This window comes from Thamnophis sirtalis, unplaced genomic scaffold (genome assembly GCF_051295495.1).
Source record: "Thamnophis sirtalis isolate CommonGarterSnake01/CBP01778 unplaced genomic scaffold, rThaSir2_p1.2 scaffold_12, whole genome shotgun sequence".
NCBI classification, from domain to species: domain Eukaryota; kingdom Metazoa; phylum Chordata; class Lepidosauria; order Squamata; family Natricidae; genus Thamnophis; species Thamnophis sirtalis.
The window spans coordinates 22,912,557-22,928,750 of NW_028261392.1; the positions used below are offsets into that span (position 1 = coordinate 22,912,557).

The 16,194-nt window shown below is 40.4% G+C and overlaps 1 protein-coding gene across 1 annotated transcript in view; it reads left to right on the forward strand.

Annotated features, from left to right (window-relative positions):
• Positions 1–9,130: 9,130 nt before the first annotated feature.
• CLDN10 (claudin 10) overlaps positions 9,131–16,194 on the forward strand; it is a 58,984-nt gene continuing 51,920 nt past the window's right edge. Inside the window, exon 1 of the mRNA XM_087726814.1 lies at positions 9,131–9,554. Within this exon, the coding sequence (XP_087582940.1) occupies positions 9,341–9,554 (214 nt within the window). The 5' untranslated portion in view covers positions 9,131–9,340. The remainder of the gene's footprint in view (positions 9,555–16,194) is intronic.

The window sequence follows — 16,194 nt, forward strand, 5'->3', positions numbered from 1 at the left end:
CTCCCTTGGGGCCACGCAGGGGCAACTCTCTAGGTTGTGTTTTGAATCCAGGTTTGGTTGAGTTCTCAGATGCCATGTGGTCAGTTGAAGCCAATGTTATCATGCTTTCCTGTAGCTGAAGTGGAGAAGTCTTTATTATGTAAAGTGGACTAGCTTGGCCTTCTTAATGGCCCATTAACAAAGTGGGGATGGGCAGGAAGCTACAGGCAGCTATTCTGTCTTTTAAAACATGTTTCTTTTTTTTCACATCCAGAAAAATATTCTGCCTTTTCAATATTTCCTAGGATATTTCATTTTTCTGGGAGAGGGTTGGATGATAACTTCCTACAACTCTATAGTCAACAGGATCAGAATCAAATGTTTCAGCCTCCTCAGTTACTTAAAGGATTAGATTCTGCCAGGAATTTATCTTTTTTTTTTATTCAAGAGGTGCTCAGTATCTTGCCAAAAACCAGCTTAAGAAACCAGTCTCCCATGCTCAGATTTAACGCTGATCAGAGTCAATTGCAGACTTAAAGGTGGAGGTTATAAAATAGAATACAGACAATAGAGTTGGAAAGGACCTTGGCAATCTTTTAATATAACTCCCTGCTCAAGCAGGAAGCTCTGTACTAGTCTGGACAAATGGCTGCCCAATCTTTTATTTAAAAAGCTCCAGTGTTGGAGCGCTCACAACTTCTAAAGGCAAGTCGTTCTATTCATGAATTGTTCTCACAATCAGGAAATTTCTTCTTAGTTCTAGATTGGATCTCTCCTTGATAAGTTTCTATCTGTTATTTCTTGTCCGGCCTTCAGATGCTTTGGAAAATAGGTTGACCTCTCTGTGACAGCCCTTCAAATATTGGAAGACTGTGATCATCTCACTCCTAGTCCTTCTTCTGATTAGACTCAGTGGTGGGATTCAGCCAGTTCGCACCTACCCGGGAGAACCGGTTGTTAACTTTCTAAGCAGTTCGGAGAACCGGTTGTTGGAGGAAATCTCATTTTGTTTTTTTACACTTTACAGGGCTAATCCTGTAAGGAAGGCAGGAAGGAAACATTCTGGTGTTGTTTCTAGCCTCATCTTTATTGCCCTGCTTACAGAAACTGCCTCTCTAGTTAACCCTTATTCATTGTAACAGCTAAGGTGAAGCGCCCATCAACCTGAGTGACATTGAGTTGGCCACACCCACATGGTCAGATGACCACCGAGCCACAACTACCCAGCTGGTCATTAGGGCAGAGAACCGGTTGTTAAATTATTTGAATCCCACCACTGATTAGACAAGACCAGGAGTGTCAAATGCAAGGCCCACTGGGTGCTTAAATCCAGCCCACAGGGCCAGCCTGGAAATATCAAAGGACTGGCTCGCGGGGCCTCTGGTGGCTAAAACGGGCCACATGCGGGGGGCGTACCTTGTTTTCATTCTCCGTGGCCTCCTGCAGCACTCTGCCAGCTGAAAACGGGCCGGAAATGGCCCGGAAACAGGCCAAAAAGCAGGCTGAAAAACAGGTCAGTCATGGACTGGAAATGGGCCGCAAAATGGGTTCAGCCAGCCGAGTGCTGCAGGAGGCCATGGAGAGCAAAAACGAGGTGCAGGGGAGGGCCACACACAGACCCCTCGAGCCTCGTTTTGGCCAGTAGGATGCTGCAGGAGGCATCCGTCCCATACACCCCACCCCCCACCCCCGGCCTGCGGAAGAGAATTACAATGCTGATCCAGCCCTCCAACCCCTGGACTAGACATTCCCAGTTTCTGCAACCACTCATCATATGTTTTAGCCTCTAGCTCCCCAATATCTTTGTTGCTTTTTTCCTGCACTCTTTGTAGCCTACACTTATTATGTAACTATAAAACCTTACTTTTCTCACTATTGAATTGCATTTTGTTGTTCAACAATGTTCAACTCTGTCAAAATCCTTCCGTATCTTAAGGCTATCTTTGCTGAGTCATTGGAACTTCCAGGATTTACTAAAATATATAACACTTTGGTCTGGTTTGGTTACAGTTTAATGGAAATTAAACTTTTCACAATGAAATTGATGCAATCACAAACATCCCCGTGATTCAGCTTTTTGCACCTATTTTGCATTTAATATCGTTTCACAAAAACATTCTTTTTCTCCTCAGTCTTAACTGTTTTGCAGGATTTGATTTATGCTTCATACTTTTGGAGGAAAATATTGCTTTATTTCTGTGGTTATCCTTAATTGGTGTCACATCATGAAGAAATCGAAGAGAGAAGGTATACGCTTTTATTCCCCCCCATTTCCACCTCTCTTCCACTATTTGTCCTTACCTCCATTTGAAGGAGTTGTAGATGGTCCCTTTTGTGGGACAGTACCAAAAAGGACAGGAATCATTTCTTTCAAAGGTTTCATCGCTGAAGGTATATCAAAAGAAAAAGTTTGGAAAACTACTGCAATATTTAAGATAGGAAAAACATAAGGCACTGTCTGACTGTGCAAGCTGTTACTCAGTGGAACAAGCGGCCACACAAAATGGTGAGTCATATGTCTGGTGCAGGGTTTTTCAAATGTGTCTTGCACAACCTTCAGTTTCTATAAGAACATGATGGGATTCCATAAAAGACTATAGAGAAGAACCCATTCATTGGAACTCATCCAATTTTCTATCCTTAGAATTTTGCCTCTTGAGAAGACTACTGGGATGATGATGATGGCGACGACGACGATGACACCACTCACACAAACAGAGTTGCACCCACATGTGTGTGCTTACCTGCCACTTGCATGAACCATCCCTCTCCCCCCCCACCTGTCTGTAAAGCCAAAAACGTTGGGGAACTCTGATTTAAGTTGCAATAATTCTGACAAACCCTAAACTTTATCTGAACAGAGCACAAAACAATATGGATGCAGATTGTGTCCAGAGATGTATTCAGCCAGTTCTGACCTGTTCTAGTGTATTGGTAGCAGAAATTTTGAGTAGTTCAGAGAACCAGCAAATAGCACCTCTGGCTGGCCCCGCCCCCATCTATTCGCTGCCTCCCAAGTCCCAGCTGATTGGCTTATGTGGTTCAAACCTAGGTGGTTCTAATGTGTATGTGTGTGTATATGTGTGTGTGTGTGAGAGAGAGAGAGAGAGGGAGAGAGCACATAATCCTTCATTCTTCAGTTATTCAATATTTGCTACACCTTCTAATAGTAATAGTATTATTCTTGAGCATATCTGATAACATCCTTTTTCAAAATCTGATCTTGACCTCTACCTTTCACTTTAAATGCATTGTGCAAAAATATGTATAACAATATTCTCCCTATTCCTAATTTCTTAATCTACTCTAATTCTTAATACAGCCAGTCTTGTTCTTTTTTTTAAAAAAAAAAAGAGATCCTTTCTATCCGTCATCTCTCACCCTCATAGAAGTTTCACTTCTTCTCTTTTTAACTATTCTCCCATACTCCTCCCTTGGGTCCTTATCTACATCTTTCGTATTCAACCCAGCCATTATTTCCAGCTCCACTATTTTTTTTGCTGCCAGTCCACCCCCAAATCTCCCAAATCCTCTGCCTTTCCCACTCAAATATCATTCAGTTTATTCAGTTCCATTTTTCTACCTCCTTGTATATATTCTCTCAACTTTATTTCACCCAATTTTGTTATCTTCTCCTTTTCTCCTTGCACTGTTTGTTGTGTAGTCTCTTTTATCTCATCCTCTAAGTTTCATTTCATTTCATTTCTCCCTTGTTTCCTGAATTTTATTTTCTTGATTCCTTATTCCTTGTTGCACATTTTCAGTCTTTCCAGTTATGTCATGTAGTAAATCATTTATCTCCCTGAAGCTTCTCATTATAGTATCATAAAAACCTTGGAACGTCAACATAATCTCTTTTTGAAGTGCCTCTGGTTCTTCCTGATGAGCCATCTTATCTTATTTTTAAAAGTCCAAATATTACTCAGTGTTCTATCAATAGTCTATCACCATTCAAAAATCTGTTCCTTTTAACTTCCCAAAGCCAACAAGTTATTTAATCTTAATATTGTCCATCAGGAAAAGTCATTCCATTAGATATCCCCCAGATTTTCAAGTTTGATCTTCTGGTGATCATAAAGTAGATAAGTATAGAACAATAGATAATACAGCAGATGTAGCTACATGTGTTATTTTCTTTCCTCCTCCTCCTCCTCCTCCTCCTCCTCCTCCTCCTCCTCCTCCTCCTCCTCCACTTCCTCCCCCTCCTCCTCCTTCTTTTTTTATCAGAATTTTCCAAGATTGTTTTTGTTTTTCTAGGAGTATGACATAGTATATATGCAATCACCAGTAGATGGTGCCTTGAGGTTAAAATTCAATGTTAAAGTTATTTTGCCAGTTATTTGTTTCAAGTTGATTCAAAAATGTATTCAATAAACAGTCAATTATCCAGCATTTTAAAATGCCTATTCACAGTTATGCCAGTAAGATTTATAAACCCAGTCTTTCTGTATTTGTAGCCTTTACTTATTTCCTGTTAGGGTGCAAACTCTTTCTATCTCTCTTTAGTCGCCAGTTAAAAGCATTCCAAAGAGCTTCTTTTCTGGGTTTCTTTTCTTTTAGGGTCAAATCCTAGGCCAAAATTAAAAATCATCTCATCCAGCTCCACTCATTGTCCACTCACACTGCTCCAGCGCAATCTTCATTTTTTTGGCTGCCCCAGCTTCACGGCAGCCATAATGGCTGCCTCGTCTTTGTCTTTTGCAAAGAGGGAAGAAACCCAGGGTCCAGTGCAAGAACCTCTGCTCTCCGCAACCTGAGTGATGCCTCTGTGTTTCACCCAATGGGATGACTTTAGCCCCTTAGAGGGGCCCTCCAACAAAGAGCACTCAGCGTGGGAATGCGGAATCCCACTCATCACAGCAACGTCACCGGAACGAACTTCCACTCATTGTTTCTTGTCCTACTTCCCCCCTCCTTTATTTTTTTACCCCTGATGGTTATAAGTACAAGAACTGGTCATATTTTTTTCAGTGCAGCTGTAACCTCAGTTTCCACCATTTAACTGATTTTCCAGATACTTGAGGTAGCAAGTTTTCATATCAGCTTCCAAATTAGCTCAAGAAACATACAGTGGTGAAACCCTTCAGTCTCATTTGACTAAGAAAATCACACAAAACAAATAATAAAGCCAAGTGAGAAAAAGGAAAGAAGGATAATTTTTTTCAACAAACAGTTTCTCTTGTGGTTCAAACCAGCAACAGCTGTGACATGAGTTTTACTATTTTGTAACGGGGGATGATGAAGGAAAAAAGCATTTATAACCAGTAGAATAATAAGAAAAAAAAATATTTGCTTTCCTGCACGTTTGTGTTGGAATACATATTAGAATGTATTTTGTACTGCAACTACAAGAATTAGTATTGCAAGAATTATTCAGCCAGTAAATGGCAGTGTTTATTGTGCATCTATGGTTTCTTTATGTTCCAAGGAGAGTTTCCTGTTACAATTATACAGTTGAGAAGTAGAGCACATGGTGACTGTGCTCTTCGTTCGTTTTGTGGTGCTTTATTTCTATAACAGAATTTCTAATGTGATTATTGATGCTTTTACTTTGCACCTATAAATTGAATTCAATTTCGTGTACATATGTGCACCCAGAGAGAAAGGGAGAATATGTATATGTGTGTGAATAATGGTAGCCCTTGTTTAATAACCATTCATTCAGCAGATGTTTGAAGTTATACTGGCAGTGAACAAGTAGTACTTACCAATGGTCCTTGAACTTACTGGCCATCCTACGTACTATTCCTGAGGTCATGTGATCGCAATTTGGATGCCTGACAACCAGCTTGTTTTTATGAAAATTGTAGCATCCCACAGGTCACCATTTGCCACCTTCCCTGCCAGCTTCTCGCAAGCAATATGAAAGCCAGCAAGGCAGGTTGCAAACTGCTCCAGTAAGTTGCTCACACCCTCCTTCACCCATTGACAACTATTCCTGGCCTTGTCACATTGACTTCACAGCTTATCTGCCTGCATGCTTGCAAGCCACCTGGGACTTGTTTTAACAACCCGCAATTTTCACTTAACAATGGCAATGGAGAGTGCCAGGATTGCTGTCATTCAACAATGCAGCCATGCAACGTTGTGCTTTCTGACTGTATCATTTAGTGTCCATACCTGTTTTTTCTCAGCTGCTGTCTACTTCAGCTGCCATGAGCAAAAGGCCAAGCAGCTTAAATGTTTGCAAGCTGCTCCAGTAAATAAGGTGAATCCAATACATTCTGGGGAGCAAGGAGGCTCACTTTCTAATTCATCCTCCTGCATAGGGACCCTCACTGGTGATGTCCTGTTTATTGATATAAAGGCTTTTGTGTATACTAATCTGGGCTTGATTGCACCTTGAAGTTAGTAATATGGCAGATCATTACCTATATCTGTGATTCACTAGCTTCCTTACAATCCAAAGGCCTTTTATCTACTAGGATAAAGTTCTTTTTGTACACTTCAGATGTGTGCCTAAAAAGAAGAGGTAAAGATGCAAATAGGTTAACAAATGAGCTTTGAACCCTAAAATAAATGACTGATTAACTCTCTCCTCCCACTTCAGAGCTTCTAAGTGTTTTGGCTGGATAATGTGCGATCTTTAAGAGCCAAGCTTAGGTGGCCAGGGCTTTGTGTATTGCTCCAAGTGTACAGCATGTGCACCAGGCACAGGAAGCTACCGCCCAATTCTCATCGCCTTGGAGTTGTGCTTTGTTGTTTTTGTTTCTTCCACATCCCCTTCCCTTCCGAAGACTTTTCTTGTAATTATATTTCCACTGCAGGAAGGGAAAAAAATAGTTTGGGATATTTTTCTGCAGAAAGAATTACAGAAACGGACTAGAAAATTCTTCATACAAATTGGGATTGTCAGATTACACTCACGAGGGCTGCATGTTTTTAACCTCAATATCCAGAGGACTCCTCTATCCTAAAGTGATTTGATCCCAAACCTTTTTTATTCATGTGAACTCCTGTCTTGTCTAATGGGTTCTGAATACATCTGCACTTATCTTCCTTTTAAAACATCAAAACTGCATCCTTGCAGAAGTGCTTAAGATACCCCATTTCTCACCCAACAAACCTCCAAGTGGCCTCAGCAACTCTCTAAAAGGATGCAAATGACTGACCATCTGCAAGGAATATAAATCCTTCCATTCCCCACCATCCAAACAGGGCTGAAGAGCTTCTTGGATGAGAAATAAAATGTCTTCAAAGAAAAACCAGAAAATCCAGTTGCCTCTTGAAAAAAGCACCTTTGGGATTTCCCACCTACTTTGAAAAATCTGAAGACAAGTGAAATGGAAGATTGCAAACATGAATCTCTATTAAAATAACGACAAAACACTCACCAGTGCAGAGAAGAAACAGCCAGAACAAATGATTTTCTTCTTAGACTTGGGATTTATCATTTTGTTTTCCTTAGAAATCTATGAAGAATCAAGCAAAAAGTGTACATGAATTGGCCCGAATTGCCTGAAGAATAGAATCAATTTAAAGAAGCTGGCCAGTTTGATTTATGGTGAATCCTAAACAAAGACTAGAAGGATGCAATGGCTCAGTGGCTAAGACACTGAGCTTGTCAGTCAGAAAGGTCGGTAGTTCAGCAGTTCGAATCCCTTGCACTGTGTAATGGAGTGAGCTCCTGTTACTTTTCCCAGCTTCTGCAAACCTAGCAGTTTGAAAATATGTAAAAATGCAAGTAGAAAAATAGGAACCCCCCTTTGGTGGGAAGGTAACAGAATTCCAAGTGCCTTAAGTGTTTAGTCATGCCGGTCACATGACCACAGAGATGTCTTCAGACAGCGCTGGCTCTTCAGGTTGGAAATGGAGATGAGCACCGCCCCCTAGAGTCAGCAACGACTAGGACATATGTATGAGGAGAACCTTTACCTTTATACAAAGACTACATTTGGACAAAAGGACAAAGCTGTAGCAATATTTATAACCAGCATAATAATGTCCGTTATGGACCCACACTTATATTTAATTATACTATATTAAAATTACAGGGTGGGGGGCATTGACTTTGAAGACTAATTTAGACAATTATGATCTCGTGTTAATGGCTTTATACCACAAATATACACAGGTGTTTTAAACTTGAGCAATTTGGAATCTAGCCTAAGTGGCTGCACACCCTAGTTGCCCCATTGTGTCTATGGTGCATGAGGGCCAAATAGAGATAGTCATCAATGGTAGAGAAGAATGGGCAGAGTTTGGTGAAGAAATGGCCTCGTGTAGGCCTCTTCTAGGCTCTACCAAGCTAGATAGGATTAGGACTCTGAGCCAGAGGTTCTCCACTCTGCTTTAGTGGTCAAAGTATGTCAGAAATGGCTATGCTTGGTCTGCTATGCATATATTGTTTCCAAGTTCTGTCCTCAAGATATTTGTTGCTTTCTCCATCTCTTTTCAGTTGCACAGTGAGACCTTTCCCCAGAACTAGAAATTAAGTCCAAGGAGGTTCTCTAATGACTATCATTGAGGGCTATTTCATATTTCCAATTTCAGTCTTCCAATACTTGAATGGCTGCCATAGAGAAGAAGGGGCTGATTATTCTCCATAGCACTTGAGGGCAGGACAAGAAGCAACAGGTGGAGCTCATCAGAGGGAGAGCCAGCCTGGAAATAAGGAGGAATTTCCTGAATGGGTAATCAAATTGAACAGCTTGCTTCTCAGAACCATGGGTGCTGCCTTACTGTAAGCTTGGACAACCCTCTAGAATAGTAGAAAGACTCCTACCTTGGGCAGGGGATTGGACTAGAAGACCTGCAAGGTCCCTACAATACTAGTCCTATGATTCTATCCACAGTATCTTCAGTATAGGATTTGCACATGCAACAGTATCCTGAGTTTGATAGGTCCAATCTGGCAGGACTTCTCTTATGTAAACTTTGGCTTACAATGCCTCCTATTAAAAAATATTTAAACACCTTTGGTCAAACAAGTGCCAAACGCTAAAAGTACCATTTGGACTCTGGACCTATTTCTCCTCTTCTTCTTCTTTTCAGCGAGAAATGTGTTGTGTTTCAGATTAACAAAAAAAATTAAGCATTAACTGAATGCTAGGATGCCAAAAACAGAAAAATATTAAAGAATAACATTCCAGAATTACAAATTAATGATGCTACGTTTTAAATTGGGGGATACAACTGAAGGATCCCAGCATTTTCACACTCATTGTCTCACAGAGGTACTTGGCTGTTGGCGTCAGATATCAGTCGGATATGAAGAATGACTGCATTTACATCGGCCTTGCCACTCGTTGAACACTTGTTCTCATGTAATGTGGTAATGTTATACTAGAGAGGCACGCGGGCTTGCTACTCCCCATTGCAACAGAAGAAGCCGCTGGAAGTTGATTGGCATCCCTGGAACATGTCGGGAATACAAATTGTTGCTTTCCTCTTCTGTTTCGGTGGGATAGGGGCAATTATTGCAGCCACGGCCTCAAACGAATGGAAAGTCACCAGCAGAGCATCTTCGGTGATTACCGCAACTTGGGTCTTCCAAGGTCTCTGGATGAACTGCGCAGGAAACGCAATGGGTGCTTTTCACTGTAGGCCTCATCTGACTATCTTCAACATAGAGGGTAAGCTACCGAACAGTGGCGGATAGTCATGCAACAGTGGAGGGGCTCATGAATAACTGGAGCAGGGATGTCTAGGAACCAATGTGGTTTTATTGGTACCCTGGTATTTGTAGGCTTAGAGCAGGGGAGAGTTCTGCAGGGAGCAGAAGCTGATTTCCAGACTGTTTATCTCTATTATTACTAACAAGTTATCTACTATTAAATATTTTGTTCTCATAATCTTTAACCAGGCAAAGCATCATAGGGCGACGATTTTGAACCAAGGTTTTTCGTAACTTACAGAATGCATTCAGAATCCGGGCCTCATAACTCTGTGGAATTGAAATCTGGCAAATTTTATAAATCTTTTCATGACCTAAAGTTATCATTAAACCTATTACGAATAGTACAAGGTGTCATCAAATATTTTCTGTAGCCAACTCTTGATGTTTGATTGTCTTATGCCAGTGTTTCTCAACCTTGGCAACTTGAAGATGTCCGGACTTCAACTCCCAGAATTCCCCAGCCAGCATTCGCTGGCTGGGGAAATCTGAGAGTTGAAGTCCGGACATCTTCAAGTTGCCAAGGTTGAGAAACACTGTCTTATGCCATTGAACAAGGGCTACTTTCAAGGCAGATACATCTCTGAACAACTCTCTGAATTTTTAGGTACTTTACCGGTAGAAGCTCTGCCATTGTTGTTGAAGGCATTGAGGAATCTGGTAAGGAAATACCTCTGAAATGGTGATCCAAAGAATCATCAAGTTAGTTTAATAATTTCTCCCTTAAAGGAAAAGCATATTCAATATCTTGACCTTACATTACAACTCTGCATTTTCTCTTTTACTGTTGAGGGATTGAAATGTAAACATATTTAGTTCCGGGCACCCAGGGGGCTGCTACGGGTTCACCCAGGTTCGGGAGAAGATGTAGCTAACGTTATGGCTGGTTCAGAGAACCTCCAAATCCCACCCCTGGCTAGCTATGCCATGGCCACCACACCCCTCCCAGGAGTCTCCACATGGCCCGTTTTGGAAGTGAGGTAAGTGTAGGGCCCATGCAGAGGCTCAGAGAGAGGGGAAGCAAGCCTCCCAGAAGGCCTCCAGAGCGTGGGGAGGCAGTTTTCACTCTCCCAGAGGGCAAAAACTCAGATAGATGATAGATAGATAGATAGATAGATAGATAGATAGATAGATAGATAGATAGATAGATAGATAGATAGATAGATGATAGACAGACAGACAGACAGACAGACAGACATTATGAAGAAATATGCAACACCCTTTTCTTTCTTTTAAACTTACACCACATAGATTGTAACATAAATTAATAGTAAATCATAAATTTAATAATAATGAATAAGTAAATATTACACTATTCATCAAGTAGGCCAAGGCAACACAGATGGAGATTTTATCAACATCATAACAGTTCTTTGAAATCGTTTGGCTGTTCAAACTTATCTTATTAGTTCCATGTTAAGATGGCACCTGCCTAATTTCCTTGACTCTTATCACACTATCTTTCTTTTGCTTGAGTAAAAGCTAGTTTTGACTAATTCAGTAGAGTTGTGATTTTATTTCTATTATTTTGGATAGAAATAATGTTTTCAACTTCATTGTCTCCACACCCCTCAAGGGCTTACAAAGAGCCTCTTTGTACTCAATCGTTTCTGGGGCAAAGCACTCGGTTGATCTTTGTTACAAAATTAAGCTGTATGGCGTTTTCTGTAAAACTAACTGGGCGAGTTCCGAGATATATCAAGAAGTTTTCTGATTGTGAAATAATAATGGCTCATAATTGCTGCCATTGTTTCTGATTTTGCAATGTAGTAACAGTTTCTACAATAAAGGGGGAAAAAAACCTTGCTCATCAATTTTTGGAGGAAGGAGAGTTTACATGTTTTATGAATAATCTAGAGATTAATTTCTCCTCAGTTTAAGAACCAGTTAGCCCCTTGACCCATTGTAACTTCAGAGAGTGCTCTTATGCAATAATTTATGTCATATTTTGAATTGGACTGAAGTGTTTTCCTTCCAGAACTTAGAATAACATAGTTGTGGGGGCACCTTGGATGTCTCGTTGTATAAAGATGGTGAATAATATGTGAGGACAGAATGTTTATTGGAAAAAACAAAATTGGTTCTACGTAATAACATGCTTAAGGGACACGGTGCTCAGTGGCTAAGACCCTGAGCTTGTCAATCAGAAGGTTGGCAGTTCAGCAGTTTGAATCCCTAGTGCCGTGTAACGGGGTGAGCTCCTGTTACTTGTCCCAGCTTCTGCCAACCTAGCAGTTCGAAAGCACATTAAAAAAGCAAGTAGAAAAATAGGGTCCACCTTGATGGGAAGGTAAGCACCCTTGGTGTTTAGTCATGCCAGCCACATGACCACAAAGACATCTTTGAACAGCGCTGGCTCTTCTGTGTTGAAACGGACATGAGCACCATCTCCTAGAGTCGGGAATGGCTATCACATATGTGCAACAGGAACCTTTACCTTTATAAATAGTGTGGTTTCGTGGCTCTTAACTTTAGTACTCCCTCTTGCACTAAATCAGCGTTTCTCAACTTTGACAGCTTGAAGATGTGTGGATTTCAACTCTCAAAGTGGCTGAGGAATTCTGGGAATTGAAATCCATGCATCTTCAAGTCATGCCGACCACATGACTACTGTGATGTCTTCGGACAGCACTGCCTCTTCGGCTTAGAAACGGAGATGAGCACCACCATCCCTAGAGCCGGAAACAACAAGCACACATGTGCAGGGTAACCTTTACCTTTAATAACATGCTTGAATGCGAGAGTGGGTATATTAGGAGGGAAATAAGCTGAAGTTGTGGGAATGGGTTACTTGGGAAAAGTGTGTAGTAAAACAAGAAGATAGGATCAAAATTGAATGGATATTGGATTCAGTGTGGACTAAATATAGAATTGAGTAGCCAGTGAAGAAATATGCACTGAGGTGGTTTGGTCACACAGAAGAGAATGAGGATAGAATCACAAAAGAGTGAATGGATTGAGAGGGAGAAAAAAGAGCAAGACGGTGATTATGAATGGAATTTATGTGATCTTCATAATGAAAGCAATGAATGAGGTAGATGAGAGAATTTTGTCCAAGGACAAGAAAGGAATGGAGAAGTAGACCACAGGACTATACATATCGAGAATAATGTAGCTGTAGAAAAAAATCTTAGTTACATTTTATTTTCTCCTGTATTTAATTTCTTTTATTTACTTTTTTCCTATGTTTTGTCAATGCTCTTACATAAAAAAGGAATAATGCAATAGTTATATTTCTGTGTGTTCTAAGCTTAAATGTGTCATTACAAGTTAGAGTGAGTCTGTAAGTATACACATCAAAAGTCAAACTAAGCAATTTTATAGCTGATGATCCCATTTTATAGAATGTTCAATCCAATGAATGTTAGATATATTAGAAGGATTGTTTGCCAACAAGACGTTTCTCTCCTGGAGGGCCTTCCCATCAGCATCTTTTACAGGCAAAGACCTCTTAACATACTTATTTTTATCCCAATGCCCTCATTCTCCACTGTAAAATACAGAATACAATACAATACAATACAATACAATACAATACAATACAATAGCAGAGTTGGAAGGGACCTTGGAGGTCTTCTAGTCCAACCCCCTGCATAGACAGGAGACCCTATACCATTTCAGACAAATGGCTATCCAACATCTTCTTAAAGACTTCCAATGTTTGGGGCATTCACAACTTCTGGAGGCAAGCTGTTCCACTGATGAATTGTTCTAACTGTCAGGAAATTTCTCCTCAGTTCTAAGTTGCTTCTCTCCTTGATTAGTTTCCACCCATTGCTTTTTGTTCTGCCCTCAAGTGCCTTGGAGAATAGTTCTTTGTGGCAACCCTTGAGATATTGGAACACTGCTATTATGTCTCCCCTAGACCTTCTTTTCATTAAACTAGACATATCCAGTTCCTGCAACAGTTTTTCATATGTTTTAGTTTCCAGTCCCCTAATCATCTTTGTTGCTCTTCTCTGCACTCTTTCTAGAGTCTCTACATCTTTTTTACATCGTGGCAACCAAAACTGAATGCAGTATTCCAAGTGTGGCCTTATCAAGACATTATAAAGTGATATTAACGTGATCTTGATTCTATCTCTCTATTTATGCAGCCTAGAACTGTGTTGGCTTTTTTGGCAGCTGCTGCACACTGCTTCGCTCATATTTAAGTGATTGTCTGCTAGGACTCCAAGATCTTCACGTGATCTTGATTCTATCCCTCTGTTTATGAGCCGAGATGGCGCAGTGGTTAGGGTGCAGTACTGCAGGCCACTTCAGCTGACTGTGATCTACAGTTCAGCGGTTCAAATCTCACCGGCTCAAGGTCGACTCAGCCTTCCATCCTTCCGAGGTGGGTGAAATGAGGACCCAGACTGTGAGGGCAAGTTGCTGACTCAAATTGCTAAAAAAATTGTAAACCGCTTAGAGAGGGCTGAAAGCCCTATTAAGCGGTATAGAAGTCTAATTAATAAATAAATGTAGCCTAGAACTGTGTTGGCTTTTTTGGCAGCTGCTGCACACTGCTGGCTCATATTTAAATGGTTGTCCACTAGGACTCCAAGGTCCCTCTCACAATTACTACTGTTGAGCAAGGTACCACCTATACTGTACGTGTGCATTTCGTTTTTCTTGCCTATACAGAATAAGCAAGAATAACCTTGGCATCTTGGAGGTTTCCTAGTTCAATCCACTGCTCAAGCAAGAGACCCTGTACAGCAGTGGTGAGATTCAACCAGTAACAACTGGTTCACTGAGCACATGCTTCACAATGTGTTTGAAAACAGCTCAAAAACTTACCTTCTACTGCAGCCCTGGTAAGTAAAACAGCTGAGGTGTGGCAATCCGCTCTGCCATACCTATCAGCGGGGCTTCAAACAAAAGAAATATAGGTCAGTATAGCACAGGGATGTGCAGGCCCACCTGATCGTCAGAGTGAACTGATTCGCTCGCAGCTGATCGTCAGAGCTACAGGTTCACCCAAACCGGTCCAAACCGGCTGAATCCCACCCCTGCTGTACAGGTTCCTTAAAAAGAGATCCAACCTAGAACTAAGAAGAAATTTCCTATTGTGGGAACAGCAATGCCAAAAACATCGACTCTATTACACATGTTTGGGTCATCCGCAAAAGGATGAGTTTTACCTAGCAATCCTTCTGTTATATCACTTACAAACACATTGAACAGAACAAGACCTAGGACTGAGCCTTATGGTAGACCATTCGTGACTTGTCTCTGTTCACACAGCGCCCCATTAAGAATCATACTCTGGGACCCATCCCTGAGCCAACTTCCTATCCATTGCATCACCCAGTGATTAAGCCCTGGCCTGTACAATTTTTAATGAGCTCATTATGTAGAACTGTATCAAATGCTTTGCTAAAATCAAGATAGGCTATGTCCATAGCACCAACCTCATTTGTCACATAGTTTAAAAAGATAACTGGGAAATTATCATTTTTGTATGATTCCTAACTAACTTTATTCCTAAGTATTGAGCACTGTTTGATTGGTGAAGGTACTGGTGGAGAAGGCAGGATATTGTGAATTCTACTCTTACCTTAGGCATGAAAGGTAGTTGGAAGTCTCTGGGCCAGTGATTCTGGTTGGTTGGTTGGTTGGTTGGTTGGTTGGTTGGTTGGTTGGTTGGTTGGTTGGCTGGCTAGTTAGTTAGTTAATTAATCAGTCAGTCAGTCATACAGTGTTTGTGTGTGTGTGTGTGTGTATAATAATTGCACGGGCACAATAAAATATGTAGTATATTTGGATGTTACAGAAGGCTAGAGATAATTTTTAACAGTTTAGAAATGGCACAATTCACATGTTATCTCAAAATATATATTTTAGAGCTTTTGTTGATTTCCAAACCTCTTTTCCCAATGCAATACTAAGAGATCTTTCAAGTATTCTAGGTAAATATAGCTGTAATATATGAAGCAGAGAGAAATGTGTTTCATTCATACTAGAGGTAACCTTACCTTATTTTCACTCCCTAGAGAGATCGGAATGCAATTAACTGCTGAGATCCATACATTTCTGATTTTGCAATAGTCAATAAACTGTACCGGTAGTACATTAAAAATGCATTGAATTGTATTGGCAATATACGCAATTATATTTAAATTTGTATGGGAAAATGCATATAAAAATAGCTATATTCAGGGAACTGCAGACAAAATGTCACTTTTTAAAAATTTGGGCTGAAAAACTTTCTTGAATGTTGTAGAGAAATGAGACTGTCAAGGTTAGAAAAGTGAATCATCATCATCAAATCTTTATTCAATCATAGACCAACACGGAAAAGTGAATAATTGAATTTGATGGTTTATCTCCCATTAGTATGAATCCATTTTAATGACTCTTGCTTTACATTCAGTAGCTTTATAGAAATTAAAAGGAAATAGGCCAATATCGGAAAGTATATTTTTAAATGGCCTAGGTTTTAGCCAGAATAGAATAAAAATAATATTATATTATTTGGATGGATAAGAGATTATCTGGACTGAATCACATATTCAGGACAGAGCTTCTTGAGATACATGTTGCATAAGAATAAGGGTATATGGCTTCTGGTGTGAAAATTTCTCACTACTAAAAGTTGCGGTGTGAAAACATGG